Source organism: Rhamphochromis longiceps, linkage group LG13, assembly GCF_057381845.1.
Source record: "Rhamphochromis longiceps isolate RC_006_pf linkage group LG13, R_longiceps_female_GT1.1, whole genome shotgun sequence".
NCBI lineage: Eukaryota > Metazoa > Chordata > Actinopteri > Cichliformes > Cichlidae > Rhamphochromis > Rhamphochromis longiceps.
The window spans coordinates 26,601,080-26,622,202 of NC_140569.1; the positions used below are offsets into that span (position 1 = coordinate 26,601,080).

At 43.0% G+C, this 21,123-nt stretch overlaps 1 protein-coding gene across 5 annotated transcripts; it reads left to right on the forward strand.

The window, feature by feature from the left end:
- The first annotated feature begins 3,436 nt into the window (after positions 1–3,436).
- ikzf1 (IKAROS family zinc finger 1 (Ikaros)) lies at positions 3,437–20,144 on the forward strand. Of its 5 annotated transcripts, none has more exons than XM_085428767.1 (8): positions 3,437–3,779; positions 8,200–8,253; positions 8,427–8,540; positions 14,212–14,481; positions 15,944–16,111; positions 17,427–17,552; positions 17,981–18,115; positions 18,544–20,144. In XM_085428767.1, exons 1-8 carry the CDS (start codon positions 3,452–3,454, stop codon positions 19,233–19,235), a joined length of 1,887 nt encoding a protein of 628 aa, XP_085284893.1. In that variant the 5' UTR covers positions 3,437–3,451; the 3' UTR covers positions 19,236–20,144. The 5 variants fall into 5 exon arrangements, with proteins under 5 accessions (XP_085284893.1, XP_085284894.1, XP_085284895.1 ...); XM_085428768.1 differs by having other exon boundaries at positions 17,984–18,115; XM_085428769.1 differs by lacking the exon at positions 17,981–18,115.
- The last annotated feature ends 979 nt before the right edge of the window (positions 20,145–21,123 follow it).

Consider the following 21,123-nt stretch of genomic DNA (forward strand, 5'->3'; position numbering starts at 1 on the left):
ACCTCACCACAGAACACCAGCAGCTCGCTGGCCCAAGCGAAAGCATGAAAAAAACGTCACCCTCACACGTAGGCCACTGACCTCTGGACAGACACTTTTGACTCCCAAATATAGACTGAAAAGAAATGTAGGCAAGTCTGCAAATATCATCCATTGTGTCTTGTTTAATGACCCTAAACTGCCTTTGAACTCCATCGGTCCTGTTTCATGCTGATATTTGTCCAAAGCAGTCTTTACACAGCGAGAAATATGATATCAGCTCTCCATCAAACCCATCACATTCGAAGAACTGCACAACTTCCACCATAGTTGTCAAAGTAACAGAGCATTATTAAGTGCAGTAAGTGCAATCTCTCTCTCTTTTTAAAAGATGTTACCAGTTAATGCATCGCTGAGAAAATTGGTAAGTAAAGTGAATTATGTGCATGGAAAGGTTAAGATTTATCCCTTTTCCTTTATGCTGCTGCGACTCCAGTGAATCTAGAGGCAGCACCCTTCCTTTTGGCACGATATCAGCTCACGGCTCTGTTGGTGATTGATGTCTAACAGCCACAGATTATTATGCTAAACAACTTATGCTAAAAAAAACAGCTGTTAGTTTTGTTAAAGCGAGCCTTTTCAGTTGTAATTACTGTTGTTTTGCATTAATTTTATGACTTTTGAAAGACACTAGAAAGTTGAGGAACATGTTAGGCAATTAACTCCTTGGCTTTCTTGCACAGTTAGATAGCAGGACTCTCTTAACTGCTTAGCTTAGCGTACAAATGCATGAAATTGCAGAGGACAACGGCACCTTTTAAAGCTCACTATTTAACCCCTAATAATGTGGCTGTCTGCAGCCATGTTTCCAGTATTTATTTCACCTGGTGGTACAATACATATTCAGTGTACAACACGACAGTGGTAATAATCTTGAGAGTGAGACGGCCTCTCTGTATAGCACCCAATTTACTTTGTGTTTAAGACCAACAGGACTACGTAAGACTTCTCATAGCAATCATAACTCTATTTGCTAAAAACCTCCTCCTCCTCCTCCTCCAGCTTAGATTTTCCAGCCTGTGGTCTGAATCTCATCACCGGCTCCTTTTCAAAACAGGCTCACAAACACCATGATTGATTCAGCCACTATCCTCCAGGATCTCTCAATGCTTGCCCGGGCTGCAGATTAATTTCCTTTTCCTCATCTTAATTTTTACTCATCGCCGCTCCATAAAAAGGCTAAATGTCAAGCATGCCTGACTCCTTCTAGTGACACGTCTATTCCAGCAGATAATTACCATAAGGAAATTGATGCTTTAGTGTGCAGAGGGGAATTTAATTTACTCTGACATCCTCGCAGCATAATGCATTCCTAAAGAAAGAGAGTTTTTCACTTTGCAATTGACTTTTTAGATAAATTGGACTATTTAATGTGATTATCGGTCTTGAACGTCTTTGACTTATTAAGGTGTTGAAACCAATTAAGGGTTACATGCTGCTCATGCTTCCAAATGTGAAACAGTGAATACTGCTTAAAGATCCATGAAATAAGAACCGTCCGCAGCCTATTGTATGTTAGTCAGCCGGCTACATTGCCTGATGATGTTTTGAGGCTTGCTAGATAATGATATTAATTACAACAACATGGCTTGCTTCAGATTGTGGATTAACCTGAGAGAGCAAAGGGTTCTGTGCAGTTTGAGTCACACTCCATGCATGTCGCATGTGTCATTTTCGATGCTACAGAGTTATAATAACCTTATAAAACCTTGAAGTTTGAGAGCATTTCCAAACGACCAGTAAGAATTGAACAAGTCAGGCATTAGAGGGAAGATCTGAATATTGATCCCACTTCTGTTGGTACTTCTCTAAAATTTCGGCTGAAGTGAAGCTGCTTTGTCACTGAACGGGACAGCATCTCTTATCACAGGCGATCACAGCCATGAACCAACATCTTCGAGGTCGCCAGTAGCGCTGAGTCACATTTTCTGTCCCAGCCTTCCCTTTGCGCGACTTCTGGAGTTAACCCATCCTGCAGCGTGTTCACACCTTTGCATGTCATGCGTTAAAACGGACCTTACAGAAGAAAAAAAGCAGCACCGACTGTGAGGCTATGAGGAAGTCAGCGAGCATTGCTGCAATCCATATTATGGCCATGAAGACACAGCAGGCCGCATTGCTCCTGCCCAAAGTTCCTCCTTTTGCAACCAACTGAATGCTGTGTTTCTTAGGAGATAAGGGCAGCCTCCCGCAAAAGGTGACTCAGCAATCCAGCCACACGGCCTCTCCTGAGATAAGAGCCCTCTTTGGGGCTTGTGGGACACTGGGAAAAAACAGCCACAAGGAGAAAGAGAAAATAGTGGAGTATAAACTATCACATATTCTGTAAAATGAAGTGCAAACTTGTCCAACCTAATCCGTTAGGTTCATTTATATATGTAAACACAGCTGATCAAGCAGGGGTTCAAACTGAACTACATTACAAGCTCCACCATGAGATACTAGTGACGGGACATATCTCAAATTGAGTTTTAAAGTCGACGGCGGTGTGCAATTCCTGTTTTATTTGGAATTTTCTTCATTTTCAGTCCAAAATGTATATTTATTTGAACAAATTCAGACTCCATTTGTGGGCAGTCCGCTCAGGAGTCACCTATAGGGCTGCTTTAGAAGCTGCCACACAGGTTAGCAATAAAACAAACTGTAGGCCAGAAAGCCTCTTTGAAGTACAGTGTTGTATAATGGTGTGTGCGGCTGTCACCGGGCAGCAGTTGCGTGTGTGTTATCGCCGTACTGTAAGATGTGATAGCTCGACTTTGAGAGCATGTGAGCTGTCGCCGCGTTGGAACTGAGATGATTGACTTTAATGTGAATGCTGGCAGCAGTGGCAGCATCTGAAACTAACACATCTGATACACTTGGAGCCGGTGGCCCAGTGTTGGTTTGTAGATTCCTGCTCATGAAACCAGAGGGAAAACCACATTTCAGTAAATTAATGCATATCTGAATGATGATCTGCTGCAGGACTGAGAGAGGATGCACTTACTGTACACGTATTTTAAAACAGGAAGTAATAAAGGAGGCTAATGTTAAGAGATGCAACTGTTTGCTCAGGCTCAGACGTAATCCTGATTGTGTACGCTTCATTCGTGCTGTGTTAAGGTACAGGACAGGAGGCTATGACGCTAGAGGTAACACAGAGAGGTGGGGGTGGGGGGATGGGGGAAGCAAACTGGATGAAACATTAAATAGAAGAAGAAGAAAAGCTCATTATATGGGAAACACTTGTGTTATTTTCATGGACTGCTTCAGAGTGCCAGAACAGGTGACAGAAGGGGAGCTGTCCAATATGCAAGTGAGGAGTAACCCCCCCTCCCCCTCTCTCCAGCCCACACTACCCCCACCCCCCCCCCCCTCACCTCCCCCAACCCCAATCAGCTTCTTCGGTGTGAATGAAATAAATAAACAATGAATGGTCCACTCTCCTCGCTCGCCTCATCCCATCTCATGCATGGCTGCCAGTGATGGTCTACTGGGTGTCAGCTTTTATTGGCACGGCACAAAGCAAGTGCCAGGGGTTCGGTGGCCCGACTCCCCACTGCAGACTGTGGATAAAAGCAAGCAAAATGCCTCAGCCGAGCTGAGAGACATAGTCATGTTGGGCTGGAACGAGGAAGTGCAGTGGAGAGGGGAGGGACTCAGGGCGCAGCTCCATGGGGCCGCCGCGGCGCTGCGACCTTCTGCACATGGAGCCGGGGAGAGTTGGAAGAACTTCATACTGCAAACTCAAGGAATAGCAGGTAAAGTGACTTCAACCGCACATTTCAGCTCGGTTCTCACCTCAAAGGCTAGGCCAATACCTCTAAAGTGATTTCGATGGCAGTGAAATGGTTTAGGAGACATTTGCGCCTGACTGGAAAAGACTCTCCTTATAGTTTCGGTGCAGGTGCGCCTCAGCATCAAGGTCCCGTTTGATGCGCGTAATTTTCTACTGCCACAGAGTTTATAACGGATTAAATAACAAGACTGTATTTCAGTAATATATCGGGGAAAATATATTGTTTTTAAAGCGTTGTCTGTGTCTGTAAGCTACGTGCAGCAATTTAAGGGAAGTAGAGGGAAATGTTCCCCATTTTCCTTGCGTCTTTTTTTCTCTCTCTCTCTTTTGGGAAATATGGATAAATTATTTTCCAATTAATTCGACTTCTATAAAAATCCGAATCACATTTTCTTTAAGAATTCATACAGATCGGCTCGGGGCTCGTTATCATTTTAACTCGTTTAACTGTTTTTCCCTCTTCGGCTACGGCACCTGTTGCAACAGATGTGCGCACTCTGTAAACTTTAGGGCCCTTTTTTTTAAAAGTGCCTCAAGTTTATTAAGATATTTAAAATGAACTTTTTTTTCAGGAAATAATTTTCTTTAAATTGTTGAAAGCGCAAAATTGACCGGGGCCTAAACTAATGCGAACATGTTTTTGCTTAAACAGGAAATCAGTACGCACCGACTAAACGCGCTCTCAAGCGGCTCGAGTTTACACACAAATCAGTCGCTCTGAGCATTTCTCGTTCCGTTAATCTTTGTGTCGGCCTGTTCAGAATCGAACCGCAGTCTCGGTTAGCCGGTAAGGCGTCTGTGTGGAGGGAAGAAAACAGGCAGGACTGATGAAAGTTTTCACGCTGCTGACGCTCAAAGGTGAAAAAGTTGCTCATCAACGCCCAGGCAGAAAACTGAAAGATTCACCGCCGAAGAGATGGGGGGGGGGGGGGGAATGATCGGGTTTTTTTTTCTTTTTAAACGCGATAAAAAAACAGAAGTCCAAGAAAGCTGAGTTTCCTCAAATATATATATTTAACCCTTCTCTAAATTATTATTCATTAACTATAATTAACCGTGTGTTTAAAAGTGGCGTTTGTGGGACGTAAAATAAGTTGGCATTAATTAAATTTTTTTAAACTTGGAAAGCATCTTTCTCTGATGTGTCCTATTTTTTTTATTAACACATTTCAAGTTTACGGTCAAGCAGAAAAAAATATATTTCTCCGCAAATGTAAAGCAGTTATCTACTTTAACAATAAATGTAAGATAATAAATAAACTACGCGAAAAGTCAAATAAAATAGCAGAAAACTCATTTTTGATTTCTGAACTTGTAAACGGAGCTCAGTACCTGCGCACATAGGGCTTTTTTCATAGCTCAGTTGGAAAGAGAAGTGCTGAAAGTGCTGCAAATCTGTCTGCGGATACATCATCTTTCTTGTCAGTAGAAACAGAAGTAGGAGGGGGTGTGAAAGGGGGAGGGGGGTGGAGGGGTTAGAGGAAGACAGACAGTTATTAAAATGATTGTACTGTCTGAATAGCAGAGTAGTGAAGTGTGTCAGATGCAAATGAAGGAAACTTCTTCTTCAGCGCACCTTTGCTCTCCCACCACCACCACCACCACCCCCCTCCTCCAATGATAGACTCCCAGAACACATCTGCTAACACTATCTGCCCACTTCCACCCATACATTTCATGAATTACTGATGAGCATCTCTGCGTGCACACACGAACAGAGGTGTCCGCGCGCCACGTTGCTTGGCAGTGTGGGATCATCTCTTTTCCTCGTTATTGATAAGAAGGCGCCCACGGCGGTGTTACTTATTGCAAAACTCACAGGACGGATCGTTATTATTTGAGATGTTTTTCGATAATTGTCACTCAGACTGTTCAGTTAAAAGTGGAAAGTCTGAGTGGAGCGTATGAGTAGGAAATCACTCAAAGTGGGGCTCCTGATGTGAGGCGAAGTGTGATGAAGCTGCATTCACATAGCCGTGTCACAGCACTGCTGTTTATCTGCAGATATAGTTTAATTTATTTAAAATATTTAATTGCTGCCAAAACCTATAAGTATAAACTTGTTTTAAAAATACTGGGCCTTCAGTCATATTTATGATGTTTAATCAGTAGAAAGTTCCAAGTGAAACTCTCAAGAAGTTTTACTTTAAAAAAAAATCCTTCATATTTTCAGTTTGTTTTAACTGTGCATTAATCTAAACACACACAGACACGCCACTGTGTCAGCTTTCTCCAGGGTATCCAGACTTTGCTGGTGTGGTCCTCAGTATCTGTTAACGGTTTCGTGTGTTTCTCATCTCCACCCTGCTCCCTGGTGTAGCTTTGCACCTCGCTACCCCCACCCCCAGCGACACACCGCCACAACCATCCACCAAACACACACACACACACACACGCACGCACGCACACGCACGTGCAAACACACAGGAGGAGGACCGAAAATTCTGTCAACCCACAAGCCTCTTCCTGCCTCTCCTCAGTTGACGTACTCCGACCAAAACTGTTCCAGTCCCCCCTTTGCGCTCTGTGTTAGAAGTCTTTTCTCTGACTCCTATTTCACCGCCTGAAAGATTCCACCTGCCCCCAGTTCGTACACTCATACACTTTGACACTCATACGCCAACGCGCGCACACACACACACACACACACACACACACACACACACACACACACACACACACACACACACAATAATTTCACTCTGATTTGAGAAGGAGAATCATTAATAAATCTGGATAGTTAGATGGAAATGTTTTAGTCGTGCTCCGGCTTTTATCAAAAAGTTCTACTTTCAGTCTGAGTCTTAACTTGATGATCACCAAATGCCAAAAGTATGTTAAAGTAGAAGCACTAAAAGTAAAAACAGAGCTGTCGGTAAACACAAGGAAAAAGTGCCATGAGTGTTCTGAACAAAAAAAAAAAGAATTTCCTGAATATTCTACATGCACTTTACTTTCCACATGCCTACGCAAGTGGGTTGTGGCTGAATGTAGGAACTCTCTCTCCTTTTTCTAAACTTCTGTCAAAGCCCCCCCGCCAACACATCCGTGTTTCCCCTCTCACCATCTGCCCAGAAAAAAAGGGCACATGAGAATACACCTCCCTCTGCCCCCGACCTGCAAACTCCAGATGCTGAGGAACGGCGCTGCCGAGTCGTCGCTCGGCGCAGTAACACGCAACACCACCGTGTTATGCTGAACAAATCATCTGCACCAGTGACCTATGCCCCCCCCCGCGCCACCCTTTCTCCCTCCTCTCGCACTTGCATCCTGAGTGTCTTGCAGGCCTTTGAGCTCCTGACTTGACTCCGCAGAATCTTGTGCGTTGCGACAGAGCGGCCCCGTTGCTTCCCACTATTTGTTCCAAATGTGTGGAGCCATCTGTCAGTAAAACAGGAAGGGCTAGGTTCCCCTTCTCCCCTGGGTTTGTTTCGCTATTTTCGGGAGCTTCACTTCTCCCTGTGTGGCTGCTTGGACTGGGCAGCGGCCCCACCAAGGGCTTCTTGAAGTGGCGGAGCTGGGGCTGAGGCTGTCGGGCCCATCTGCTGCAGGCTTGAGGGCCATCCATTATTAATGGGGCCACGAGCATTGGTGACTCCTCAGATATGCAGCCCTGGCCGGAGGAGCGCTTCTGGACTCGATTGCCTCTTCTTGCTAAAAAAAAAGGTGGGGGGGAGTGTAAAAATAAATAAATAAAGAGAAGTTCTCGGTCCTTCTGCCTGCTTTTCTGTCTCTTTTCTTTTTCTGCACCTTCCTCTGACTTTTTGCCCTTTCACAGACATCTACTTCTCTCCATGCACGTCTCGCAGCCTTTCTCTCATCTCCTTCTTCTTCTCTCTCTTTTCCCTCCCTCTCTTTGTTTCTGATTGTGGCTTGCGTGTGTCTGCACTCAGGCCGCGGGCTCAGCGATGCATGCTCAGTAAATTAGAGAGAACACGAACGCCGATCAGCTGGGCACGGCAAACACCCGCATCCCTGGTGACCTGGGGCCAGTTAATTTTCTGCTTAATTTTGCGGCAGTCAGTTTGCATTTTGGGATGATTATGTGGCAGGAAATTAACAATAAATAACAAATGTGGTCTGAAAGCCTATTCCCGGCAACCCCGCGCTACCGTCAGGGCCCCCATCAGCCGGGGCCCGAGCTGCTCTCCGTGCTCCGTCTTTCTGTCAGACTTGTAATGAAAATGTCTGTAATTCTTTGTAATGTAATGTGAGGGAGAGTGGTGTATCTGCGGCTGTGACAAGAGCGATCTCAGTGAGGTTATGGAGTCACGCCGAGAAGTACACCCTTTTACTCCACTCTAGATTTTTATAACGTTGTTTCCTGCGCCTGCACTTGATTAAACTTACACGCACCTACATCTCTATCTTTCTCCCATTAGAGTACTTGCACCGCATGGAGACAGAGGAGGCCCAGGAAATAGCCCAGATGCCAGGTAAAAGCTCGCCTACTGCATGATTGAGCTGTAGAATGCACAAAGTAGATACAATAGGCCCACAAACAGGCTCTTACAGGACGGAGAGGTAATTTTGCTACCCCTGAATGAGTCATGTCGCGGGGGTTGCGTAGTGAGTGATGGGTGTTTGCTGGTGTGTGTCTCTACCCCAGACAGGGACAGTCCCCCTGCCAATGAAGCGTCCGAGGAGGCAGAAGAGCCCATGGCTGTCCCTGAAGACCTGTCAGCCGGCTCCACCCAGCAGCAGAACAACCGAGGGGACAAAGGTAACTCAAGCGCAGCCTGACCGTCACCGCTGCTTCTGTGAATTAAAATGAAAGTAAAAAAATCAGTGTGTGATAGCAAAATTATGTTGATGTATTGAATATATCCCATGAAGCGGCAATCAAAAACAAGCCTAAACGACTGCAGTGCCCTTCCCAGCAGTAGTCAGACGTATCATTCCCAAAGCATCCAAATCAGAGTAAAGCGATAAGTGAAAGTAATGTAAGGATCAAAAGTGTGACATATATGTTAAAAAAAAGCATAAAATTAATCAAATGAACATCCAGTGGGAGATATTTGCTGTTCCAAATCCCTTGGAAAAATTAATTTAAAGCTGCAAAGAGACACATTTAGGTCATTGGCAGGAAAGGTAAAAAAAAATCCCTTTGATCCATGGCACGTCATTAATAAGCTGAATCTTAAGGAATAGCTAATGTGGCCTTGATTTGAGTTTGCAAACAGCAAGCCAGGGAATCTCATGGTGAAAATCAGGATGGAGAATGCAAGGGGGAATCACATCAGTGACATATGTTTATCTCAAGTCTCCTAACATGGGCGGTTTGTGAAACAGGAAATGTTTACTGGTCATTAAAGGCTGATCGGTTTTATATGACAGCAAGATAACCGGACATAGCATTCACCTTTCATAGGACAAACAGCATAGTTGTTTTGTGTGTATTGTGCCTTTTTAATGTCCAAAACATACTTTCACCTATTGAATGAATCACTTGAAATCTTCACATATCACATATAGGAGTTAGAATGCAAAAAAAAAAAAAAGACAAAATGGAATGGCTCAAAATTGACCATCTTATCAGTATTTTTCCACTTACATCCAGATAACGGCAAAGATTAGCAGCGCACAGTCAAAAATAAGATGTGAGAGGAAACTGAAATAGGATGTGTAAGAGTTTCCTAAGAAGAACTTGCCATCAGGCAGTTTCAACACTCCTGGAGATAAAGAGTTCAGGAACGGGGCCAAGCTCGGAGAGCGCATCACCGCACCACATAGGTCGCACACCTGCTTACTCACAAAGGCTCTCTCTTTCCTACTTTTGAGCTGTCAGGTGCTGAACCCGACACAGGCAGGAATCTGTGAGTCTAAACAATCAACACGTGTTCAGCCGAGTAACGGAGGATGTGTGTGGAACCACGTTTTACATCACACATGCACGTCTTAGTCAACCGAAAAAAATGGGAAATGGTCGTCGTGAGCATTATCTAAATGTTTGACTTTCATTGACAGCCTGTAAAGAAGGGAAAGAAGGTGCAGCTGGGTGTATGACTTTATGTTCTGCGTGCGAGTTTCTTTTCAATCCTTTTGCACGAGTGTGTGTCTATATAAGGGACAGAAAGAAAGAAGGGAAGTGCAAGTATCTGGTACATCTATGCATCACTGCCTCAGTGATAAGAGCCCAAATGAGTTATAATTATCGCCCAGGATCATGTGCTGCTCAGTTCTCTTTAGTGAAAAAAGAGGGGACTATATGTGGGACATGGGACCTCAAAGTATCGAAAGCTTAAAACCTCGAAACCCAGGTTATTTCCTGTTGCAAGTGAGTCTTTATAGCCTGGGAACGTCATTGTTGGCGCACATTCGCTGTGGTACAAGCTACACATGTATGACTACACGCACGAGGGAGGTTAATATGTGACGCCTATTTAACCATTTCGTGAAAGAAACGTTTTTACCGCCTTGTGTTTCTTACACCGAACATAAGCCCAGAGACTCTGTTAAAGTCACAAGACTGTAAGATGACCTTCACAACATCCCAGTGAAATGATTTCGCTTTCATTTTCAGTGATTCAGATAGGTCCTCGGCTATGTCAGAGACATGAGACTGAGAAGGAGACTGAGCGGTTTAGTTCCCGAAAGCATGGAGGCGAGTTGAAAAAAACCCCCAAAAAACGAAAAAAAACAAAAAAACGTGTGAGGGCAAAAAGCAGGCTGTTTTTGGTGTTCCTGCAAGTTGTGTTCAGTGTGTTGCTGGCGTGGTTTAACACTTGTGGTTCCACTACTTTGCACACAGGGTTATTTTCAGGCAGTGAGAGCAGCACAACTCAGTAACAGGAACCTCCAGTGGCTCCTTGTGTTTCCACGCTGCAGAGCACAGTGCTGTGTTGCTTCCTACCCGCTATGCATCCTTGTCAATGCAGCTAGTTTATTTTTTCTTTTTATGCCTTTCTAAAGCTCTAGCATTTTACTTGTTAATTATTTTTCCAGTCACTGCTCCAGGGCGTGCTGTTTCTTTACCTGTAGTGTGAGGAGTAGATCCGTATCAGGTTATAACCATTTTATTGAGACCTGTTTTGTTTGTCTACTGTGATCTGACACTTGCTTCCCAAAATGAGTAAATCAGGATGTGTGATGTTCATGACAAACAAGATGTAAAGCAAAAGCTTTCTTCCTATTCCCAATTTAGTCACAACTTCCCCATATCCATGAGAAGTGGGTGTCAGCCCAGTGTTCATGGTTCCCTTCTGCTCCAGCTAGTTGATAATCTCAAAGCTTCACTGGTGTATTAGATGATAATAGATAAACACATTTTTTTCCACCCGCTCTGTATCAACCATTTCCTGAAATTGTACACCTGCCTCACTGTGAAAAGGCGTTATTCTTGGATCAGTTCTGTATTTTTTGGGGGGGTAGAGAATTCTTTCAAAAGCTAATGTGCACGTAATTTATGTACTTTTTACAATGTCTATCGACATTTAAAAACAGTGTAATTATCCTACGCTGTGGCAGTTGAAGGTTTTGCGGCTAAAACCATAAATTAAATTAGCAGGATTGAAGTGGTATAGCCACTTATGGAGTTTTGCTTTCGAGTTCTGTGATATGCAAATGCAAATTCATAACTCAAAAAAATCCCTACAGCTAAGCTACACTAACACATAGTCATGTAAATGTTTTGTTTCAGTGAGAAAAAAACCCTCAGTGGTTAAAGTGAGAACCTCATAGATGTACACTTTGCAATAAATGAAACGTAAAATCTTCAAAAAAGATGACTATGGCTTCATAGCTTGTGATTTCTGTTTGTATCTGTAAAGACAGTTAGCAACAACATTCCATAAATCGGTGACGAGTTAACTTTACCAGGGGAACTGCTGGATTGCTGCATTTGCATTCATGAAATTCAAACATTTTTCCAGTAGCAGAAGCAGATTATTTTTATTTTTATCTCACTGATTTTTTAAATTTAATTAATTGTATCACATTGTATAACCTAAACATGACTTGCTGAGAGTGTACATAAATTGGAACTGCTACACAGTTAGCTGTCACAGAAAGGTTAGCTTAAAAAGTAACAGAATCATTATTAGGAACGCCATAACCAACAGATAAACCAAAATTTGTGGTAGTGGTTAATTGTTCAATTAGTTACCTAAATGTAATAGATAAATTATAGAACTACATAGTGTTATCCAAAAGTAACAGATAAATGATCAAAAGTGCTAGCTAAAATTAAGGGACAAATGATTATAGTTAAAAGTAGCCAGAAGGAGACCTTAAAGCTAATGCTAAATATAATGGTTAACAGTTTGATGGATAAAAACAAGGGAGAAATGTCTTATATAATTTTGATAAAAACCCACAAATAAATGGTTCTAATAGATCAAGTTTGAGCAGGCTAATGGCTAAATGCCTAGCTAATAGCTAGTGGATAGCAGCAATGTTAAGCTACTTAAACAAGGACAGTTGTTATTTTAACTGATATAATGTGAAACAGCTGATTCTTGAAAACTCAGAAAGATAGCAACAAGTAACAGATAAATGGTTGACATATTTGACTGAAGCTAATTTAAGTCACTGATCAAACTGAGGGTGAAACAGATTTTATAGTTTTTCTTTAATGTCTGTAAATAGTCGTTAAAATAAGTCGTAAACGTCTGTAAAAACAGAGAGCTCCTAACTGAAACTAAACACAATAACAGAACAATCCCCACTTACATGCCATGCTCATCTGTGGTGCATTGTAAGGACATTTTGAATGCTGTGTAGCCCCTAATTCCTACTTGGTTATGTAACATAAATGATGGCCAGTTTAGCATTCTAACCACACTTTTGTTTTTTATAGACAGCAAAACGGTTTCTTTCCTTTCTTTGCATGTTGGTGTGTCTTTTATCTTATCTCCCCAGCAAAATACAAGTCTGTCCAATAAACCCAGCAGTTTAACAGATGAGATTACTTCTCATGTGACATAAAATAAATAAATAAATAAACACATTGTTTTCAAAAGTGTGGGTATGGACTGTCAGATTATGAGAAAAGGGATGATCACCAACATCTCGTGATCCTACTCAGTTCTCATGTTTCACTCTTCCCTCTGTGGAAAATGTACATTAGGGGATTTATGCCCCCTCAGTGACTCTCGGTGAAAACAACACTCCTGCATTAGAAAAAAAAACTGTTTCAGTTACAGGCTGTTTTACAATTCCTTTCCCATGCTTCCCTTTCTGTCACTTCTCCATAATTCTTGGTATTTCAGTTAGACAGGCCCTCTTTGTGAAGCTTCCCCTTTTCCATGGATTCCTATATTTCATGATTTCCACTTCTTCCTCTTCAGTTGTACAAACAGAGGTAGAGGCATGGGGAAATCAGGCTGTCACTGTGACATGCAAACCACAGGTTGGTAGCTGCGGGACTTACATGATCTGTCAGTTCTCTTAAATATTTCTTAAGTCCATTGGTGGGAAAATGAAGCAGCTGAGAGTTAATCGCACAGGGCACTTCTATTTTCCTTGGAACACTGGACATCAAATACACGCTACAGTGTGTATTGGTTTTTTTTAAGCTTTTCTACAGATAAGATAAGAGCAGGCGCTGATCGCTCGGGTATAATTTTCTTTCGGCACTTTAAAAAGCTAGAAATGTACAAAATGACACGAAGACCTTTGCAAATGAATACGAGTGTGAAGAGGCCACATGGCTGTATATCTGTGTTGTTCGCTCGGTTGCTATGATAGATACCGCGCGTGTCCCTAGTTTCGCACTGCTTCCTGTGTCTCTGTTTCCTGTTTATCTTGCTGTCATTTGCTTCACCAAAGTGTGATGGTGTGAGATGATCGGCACGTTTCTTCATCTCCTCACTGACATCCTCAAAGAGTAGACATGCTGTCCACCTGTGTGCCCTTATGAAGAGCTTTGCCTTTTAATGTGAATTCAGAAAAAAAATGTCTGAAATAGGAGGGAAAGTTTCTGAAGGGCTGATGCAGCATCCCTCTTCACAAGAAAACGTGCACTAAAGGAAGTTGCTATTACAAAGCTGTTGGTGCCCTAGTTAGGGCAGTTGCAGTTTCTGTGTTACAGCTTACGGTGCTTATTCCAACAGGAGTAAACACAGAATGTGCAGAGCTCCACTGAAAAAAATATCTCTATATATATGAATAAATTCAAATAAAGCCAGGTATATTTTGTCACAAATTAAAAAATCAGTAAAGTTCAGTTTAATAGCTGGAAATCCCAGTATGAGTTCAGCATCATGGTTTTTTATACAAAAAGCAAAAAAAGTAGGAATATTAAAACACAGTGTTGGGATAAACATCTCTCTAACTTCTCATGCCACAGTATCAATATCACACTGATAAATTGCCCATCTTTAGTATTTAACATCATGCAAGAAACAAAAATGCTCGTATTCTAAACCGTGGCCCCCCCTTGCCCTCTTTTCCAGCCTGTAACATTAAAGTTGAGGCTCGCAGTGATGAGGAGAATGGGCTGGCCTGTGACATGAACGGTGTGGAGGAGGAGGAGTGCGCGGAAGACTTGCGCGTGATCGATGCCTCCGGGGCCAAGGTGAACGGCTCACAGCCGAGCCCCGAAGCCAAGGCCTTCTCCTCGGCCGGCGGTATCCGGCTGCCCAACGGGAAGCTCAAGTGCGATATCTGTGGGATAGTTTGCATTGGCCCCAATGTGTTGATGGTGCACAAGCGAAGCCACACTGGTAAGCCACGCCGTCTGCAACACTTCTTGCCCTTCCTTTGCACCCATGTTCACTGTTAGTATAAAGGAGATGGATATAGGGGTAGAGAGGTGTGCGCTGTGGCTCCTCCGCCTGTTTAGCCAAACATAAATTCTTTTCAGAAACACAAGCAATGTCACCATGCACACATCTGAGAGTAAATTCTTTTGCAGTCCTCCTCACACTCACTTGTAGCATGCTTGCATCTGGCTGTGTGCGTGCAGAGCCTAATATCGTGCATGAAATAGACTTCAAGATGTAGCATTAGCATTCGTGATTGTTTATCTAACAGTCTCTGAATTGCCACGTGACAAGCAACTGATCAGGTTATTGTGTGATAAAGTAGCAGAGACAAACTTGGTCCAAAGAAAACATACCCTCAGTTGAGAAACAGGATATCTGCAGCAATTAAATGGGATCTCTGCAAAGTGACAATTATCTGGCTATTAAAAGTTTTTCAGAATTCAAAATTGATATTCTATTGTAATGGAGCCAAACCAGTGGTGGGGAACATTTGTGAAAAAGGCACTTAACTGTCAGGCTTTAGAAACTAATGAAACTCAAAATGGAAGAAAGGAACAGTAGACTAATGTAAATGCAAAAGAAAGTACAATAAAAGATATAATGAAGTGCCTCCTATTTAAATAGAAAATATTCTGTGGTGAGTCTTTGCTCCTGAAATGCATTTTTAATGAATTTCCTTTTTTATATATTTTTGCTGCTTCACTGGTGACTCTTATTTTACGGGGGGGGGGGGCTTTGAAAAAAAAAGAAAGCCATATTAAAACGTTCTCACAGAATGCCACAACACTCGGAGAGGATGGATATTGGTTTATTCCAGAAGCGCTGATCAGGAAGACTGGCTCTCAACACAAAGTGTTTCCTTCGCTTTATTCAAATGAGGCTGAATTTGCATTGTGATGTGCCGCTCTTATTTTAGAGACGAAGAAGAGGAAAAAATGAGATTTTCAGATCAAATTGACCTAGGCAATGGTGCATTACGGAGCTGGCAGGCTGAGTCTGAAAGGCTCTTGTTCGATCAGAGCGCCAGAAGTCTGTGGGGCAGGGGGAGCATGGAGAGATGGAGTGTCACTCTGCTGTGAAACCCTCCCCACAGGCTGCTGGATCGCTCTCCGCCCCGGAGACGCTGCATCATCCGGCTTGTAGTGCGGCGACCTCCCGCGTCCCCGCAGCTTTTCCATCCGCACAGAAAAGACAAAGACTTTTATTGCTGTCAGTGGAGGGAGGGAACAAACACAGTCAGATTAGTGCACTCAAGGAAAAGCTTAAAAATGAAACAAACTGTCTGATCCGATCCATAAAATCCGAAAATTAGAAGCCAATAAAACATACAAGTTATTCTGTCCCACCCCCCTGCCCTTTCTTTCCTTGTGTTTACATCTTTGCAGTAACGTGTGTCTGCTCTGTCTGTTCTCGTCCTCAGGAGAACGTCCATTCCAGTGCACCCAGTGCGGCGCCTCCTTCACCCAGAAGGGCAACCTGCTGCGTCACATCAAGCTCCACTCAGGGGAGAAGCCCTTCAAGTGTCACCTGTGCAGCTACGCCTGTCGCAGGAGGGACGCCCTCACCGGCCACCTACGCACACACTCGGGTGAGCAAGGTCACCCCCGCTGAAAACTTCTGCACTTTTATGTTGGACGATTTTTACAAAAGGCACAGCAACTTCTGCAGCACATGCAGCATGAGCTCGGGACTATGTAAAGGGAAGTTGACAGGGTGTAGATATGGTGTCACTTTTTTTTTTCAAATGCTTTGCAGAAGTACGTGTTAGTGTAATTTGGGTGTAAACAGAATTCTCCTTCTGAAGGGTTTGTCAGAAAAATGGAGGGATAACAATCACGATTGTGTCATTTTACAACGTAAATGTACCAGCACCTACAAAAAAATAAGTGAGAAAGATTAAAGCATCTGATATATGTTGGTTATTGAGCTGAATTGTAATCATATAAATTCAGCCTGGAGAGCTTTCAAACTGGAGACAACTGGACTTATAATATTAAAGACATAGAATACTGTTATCATAGTAATGTAACTCCTAATATGTAAAAGGAATGTATTTAAATATAAATATATGTTAAAAAAAAAGGCTTATTATTTTCCTTAAAAAACCAAAAACGCTAGTCACTTATTTTTAGCATGCAAAAATAAAAAGTGCATGCATTAAACTAATTTCAGCTGTTTTTATGAGCATTCACAAAACAAGTATGAATGGGTGGATGAGGGTCCTTAGGGACTAGTAAAGCGCTATACAAGTACAGGCCATTTACCATTTACAGGCCATTTGAGTTTGTTTTGTTTGTCTGTCCAGGTATGGGCAGAAAAATCCTCCCCTTCCTCAGATTTTTTCATATTTTGGATTTAATTTTCAGCACTTTTTAATTTAGGTTTATGGCTTTTTTTCTCTGTATTTAAAAATATAGCAAAAATCATCAGTATTTGTCAGCATATATTTTCTTAGTGAAAAATAAAAAATGTTGCTCTCCATCATAAGGTTTCAGTTTGCACTGTGTTCACTCTACACTAAGTTGCTACCTGAGTTACCCATAAATACAGAGGACATGAGCTCAGCACTATCTGCAGCAGCAGAGCTTATGGCATCCTAAGACATAAACTTCTACTTGTGAGTTCTTCCACAGGGCCTCCCAGAAATTGTTTTGGTTTTTGTTTGTCATTTACATTTTTGTAGGTGGTGCTCTTTTCTTCCCCCTTTACCACTGGTTGTGCCAGATCCCTAATCAGCCCTTATCTTGTTCTTAATCTGCTCAAAATGCATTCGTTACATCAATTCCTTCCTGTGTTCTTTCAAGAAGGAACCAAATGGCCATTTAACTTACTTTAGTGTTAATTATTTATAAAAAAAGTTTTGCACTGCTCTGCTTTCACTGATGTAATTTTTTTTTTTGCAGTTGGAAAACCCCACAAGTGTGCTTACTGTGGGCGGAGCTATAAGCAGCGCAGCTCTCTAGAAGAGCACAAAGAGAGGTGTCACAACTACCTCCAGTGTATGGGACTGCAAAACACCATCTACACAGGTTGGTGCCTCACGAGGCGTGCGCTTTAACTTTCACCCAGATCTAATGACCTACTTTATCCTAAGCACGGGATGCAGGAAACTGTGCACAGAACAGCAGCCTATCACAGTCACTGTCTTTGTTGCTAAAAAACAAGACAGGCTACATTTCCATTTTAATATAGGCTCGTGTAGGTATCCGAGCTAATTAAGTCAGTTTCTTTTTCTATATAAATTTAGACACTTCATACTTAGTGTTCTGTACAGCTCTACATTAAAACCTGAAAACAGATCATTATGAGCAAATGTTATATTCGTAAACCAAGTGCTTCACGTGTGTCAGAATAGTCCGCTCTGTGCTCTGTGAGAAAACCACCATCAGGCTTGTGCCAGCAGGACAAACTCCAGTTACTTTGACGCTAAAATCTACTTCTCTGTCTTGCTTTCCAGTAGTAAAGGAAGAAAGCAACCAGAATGAGCAGAGGGAAGACTTGAGCCAGATGGGATCTGACAGAGCCTTGGTGCTAGACAGACTAGCTAATAATGTAGCTAAACGTAAGAGCACTATGCCACAGAAGTTTGTGGGTAAGGGCTGAAATCTGCTTCTTTTGTGTCAATACAATTTCGCTGTTTTTTGCTGAAAGAAAAAAAAAGTGTAACTGTGACTGTTTGTGTTCATTGGGGTTGCATTTTTCTCTGCAAGCCTGGTTCTATGCAGTGCAGCCTAATCACAGACTGCACCTTTTATTTGCTTAATCGTCACTGGAAAAGACTACATTGAAATATTACCTTGATTCTGCATAGACATGTTACATTTAAGCGATTCATATCCACACAAAAAGCAAAAAACAATCAAAAGATTGAGAATAATAGAACATCAAGAGGTAGACTGAAGTGACTCATTTTAAGACTCAGTGGCTCAGTGTCAAGATGGTGAGATGATAGGATGCAGGTGAAAGTGTGTAAGCGTAGTACGAACCTCACCCTGCCCTTCTGTCTCTCCTTCTCTTCAGGTGACAAACGTCTGTCGGACCTCTCTTATGACGGAGGAGCAAGCGAGCTGATCCAGCCCCACGTCATCGACCAGGCCATCAACAGCGCCATCAGCTACCTAGGCGCCGAGTCGCTCCGGCCTCTGGTCCAGACCTCCTCTTCCGATGTGGGCCTCGGCTCCATCTACCCCCTCCACAAGCCGGCGACGGAGGCCCACGCGGGGACGGGCTTGTCAGCCAAAGACAGTGCGGCCGAGAACCTGCTGCTGCTCTCCAACTCCAAGTCTGCCTCCAGCGAGAAGGACGGCTCGCCCAGCCACAGCGGCCAGGATTCCACGGACACCGAGAGCAACAACGAGGATCGCCCGACCGGAGCAGCCCCCGGCCTCATCTACCTGACCAACCACATCACCCAGGGGGTTAGGAACGGCGTGCTTCCCCTGGTGAAGGAGGAACAACAGAGGCAGTTCGACACCATCCGGGCCATGGAGATGGCCTCCGAGGGCTTCAAAGTAGTGACAGCGGACGGGGAGCAGGTGAGGGCGTACAGGTGCGAACACTGCCGCGTCCTCTTCCTGGACCACGTCATGTACACCATTCACATGGGCTGCCACGGCTTCAGAGACCCCTTCGAGTGCAACCTCTGCGGTCACCGGAGTCAAGATCGATACGAGTTCTCCTCTCACATAACACGAGGAGAGCATCGCTACTGAGCCACATCGACCAGAGAACACACATACACACTTTCACAGGATAGAACAGACACACACACAGACAGACAGACACACACACGCACACACACACACACAGGCAAGCACATGCAATAAATTAATATAAATACATCATGTAAAATACATTGTTAATGTCTGTGTGTTTTTTATAAGGTATGCATGTTTGTTGACACACAAATAAATATACAACTATTAAAAACATTGATCTTCATCTCTGATACGAACTATTCTGTTTTTTTAGGGTTTTTTTTTTAAAGAAAACAAAGTAAAGAAGTACTGTTCTTCATTCCTCACAGGAATGAAGAACAGTACTTCATAAATACACATCACCTGTGTATGTAAATATATATATAAAAAAAGGTCTTATTTTTCCTCCTTTTTTTCAAGATTTAAAGTAATAGGATTTACATCCTTTTTGCTTTGACACCTTTCTGTGTTGAATAACAGAAAAAATGTCAATTCCTTCTGCGGCTGTTTCCAGTGCAGGCAAACCCAGTGTAACATAAATACAATCAGTAACGTAACAATCAGTGTAGATAGACCCACAGCTCCCCTGTAAGGTTTTAACCTGCTCTTGTGTTTGTAATAACCTTCACGTTATTTATACATTTACATGCCTGTCTGTTTTTTGTATTTATTACAGTGATCGATGTTTGTTTCTTAGAGTAGTCAAAGCTGCATTTTTTTTTCTTTTTCAGTTCGGCTGTACTAAATGTGTATGATGTTATCTGATCCATGACTGCTGCTGGAAGCTATTTTTAGTGTTATCAGAGGGAAATGTTTTCCTGGACTTTTCTGTTTTATACCTGATGGCTAAGAATTGTTTGACCCGTGAGACGAAAACGAAGTTGACCTCAGTTGAAGGGAGCTTAATGCTTGCAAAAATATCAATAAAGGATATTTTATATATGCAAATAGTGTGGGAAGAGTGTTTCTGTTTTTTTTTCTGTTTTTAAAGATGGCTGTAGAAGTAAGGAGAAAGCAGACCTCCTGGATATCCGTGTGCCAAAGGAAATGTGAAAATCTACAAATTGGGGTCGGGCTCGGCAAAATTAACTCGGGAGTTAACGGAAAGTTTCCCTCAGATTCGTTCCCACATTTCGCTCTCTTCACACGCTCCTCAAAGTCTGTGAAATAATTACGTTTACATGTCATTCATGCTGCCAGCTCTAGCTGTCAAAGAAAAGGGTAGCAAACAGTGAATGACTGGCATTTGTGCAAAGAAACAAACACAAAAAAAGCAGACGGTGAGAAAATTAAGAGGGAGTGAAGAGTAAACAAACACAACCACACTGTAGACTTGTTTTTCAGGGGAAAAAGGCAAATACTAACTCAATTAAAATTTAATTTTGCCACATTAGATAATAAATCACCAAAGGGACAATATGAGACTGAAATATTGGAAGGTACATACTCCACACACACACATACAAAAGCATGTCGACGTGTGCCGTGCGTCCAAGACCTGAAGAGTCTGGATGGTCCTCTGAGCGGCAGAGAGCTGGGACAGGGAGGATCAGCCACCGGAGCAGAAGGCAGGGGCCAGGGCTCTGAGGGCCAGGTCTGTCTGGAGATGCTCATTCGGGCCGGCAGAGGAGCTCAGCAGCGCCGCGCACTGAGACAGCCTTGTCCAGATGGCTGCTGTGTGATTTAGCTGAAACGGGAAGCAGCTGTGGCCAGCGCTGAGCCCCCCTACGCTTGACTAGGACCCAACAGGGGAGGGAGGGCATTTGCATGAGAGGGATAATCTGGCCAACCAACTCTGGCCCTGCCAGAATCCCAGATCTCACTTCCCCTTTCAGCCCTGGACAGAAATACTCCTTCAAGAAGCAGACTAAACCAGAGTGGTGGCTTTAACATGTTCCAACAA

Bases quoted from the DNA above. Each gene is read 5' to 3' on its own strand.
- ikzf1 (XM_085428767.1), top strand. From the start codon at position 3,452: ATGGTCCACTCTCCTCGCTCGCCTCATCCCATCTCATGCATGGCTGCC. The intron at 8,254-8,426 runs GTAAAAGCTCGC...TCTCTACCCCAG, and splicing joins GGAAATAGCCCAGATGCCAG to ACAGGGACAGTCCCCCTGCC. The intron at 18,116-18,543 runs GTAAGGGCTGAA...CCTTCTCTTCAG, and splicing joins TATGCCACAGAAGTTTGTGG to GTGACAAACGTCTGTCGGAC.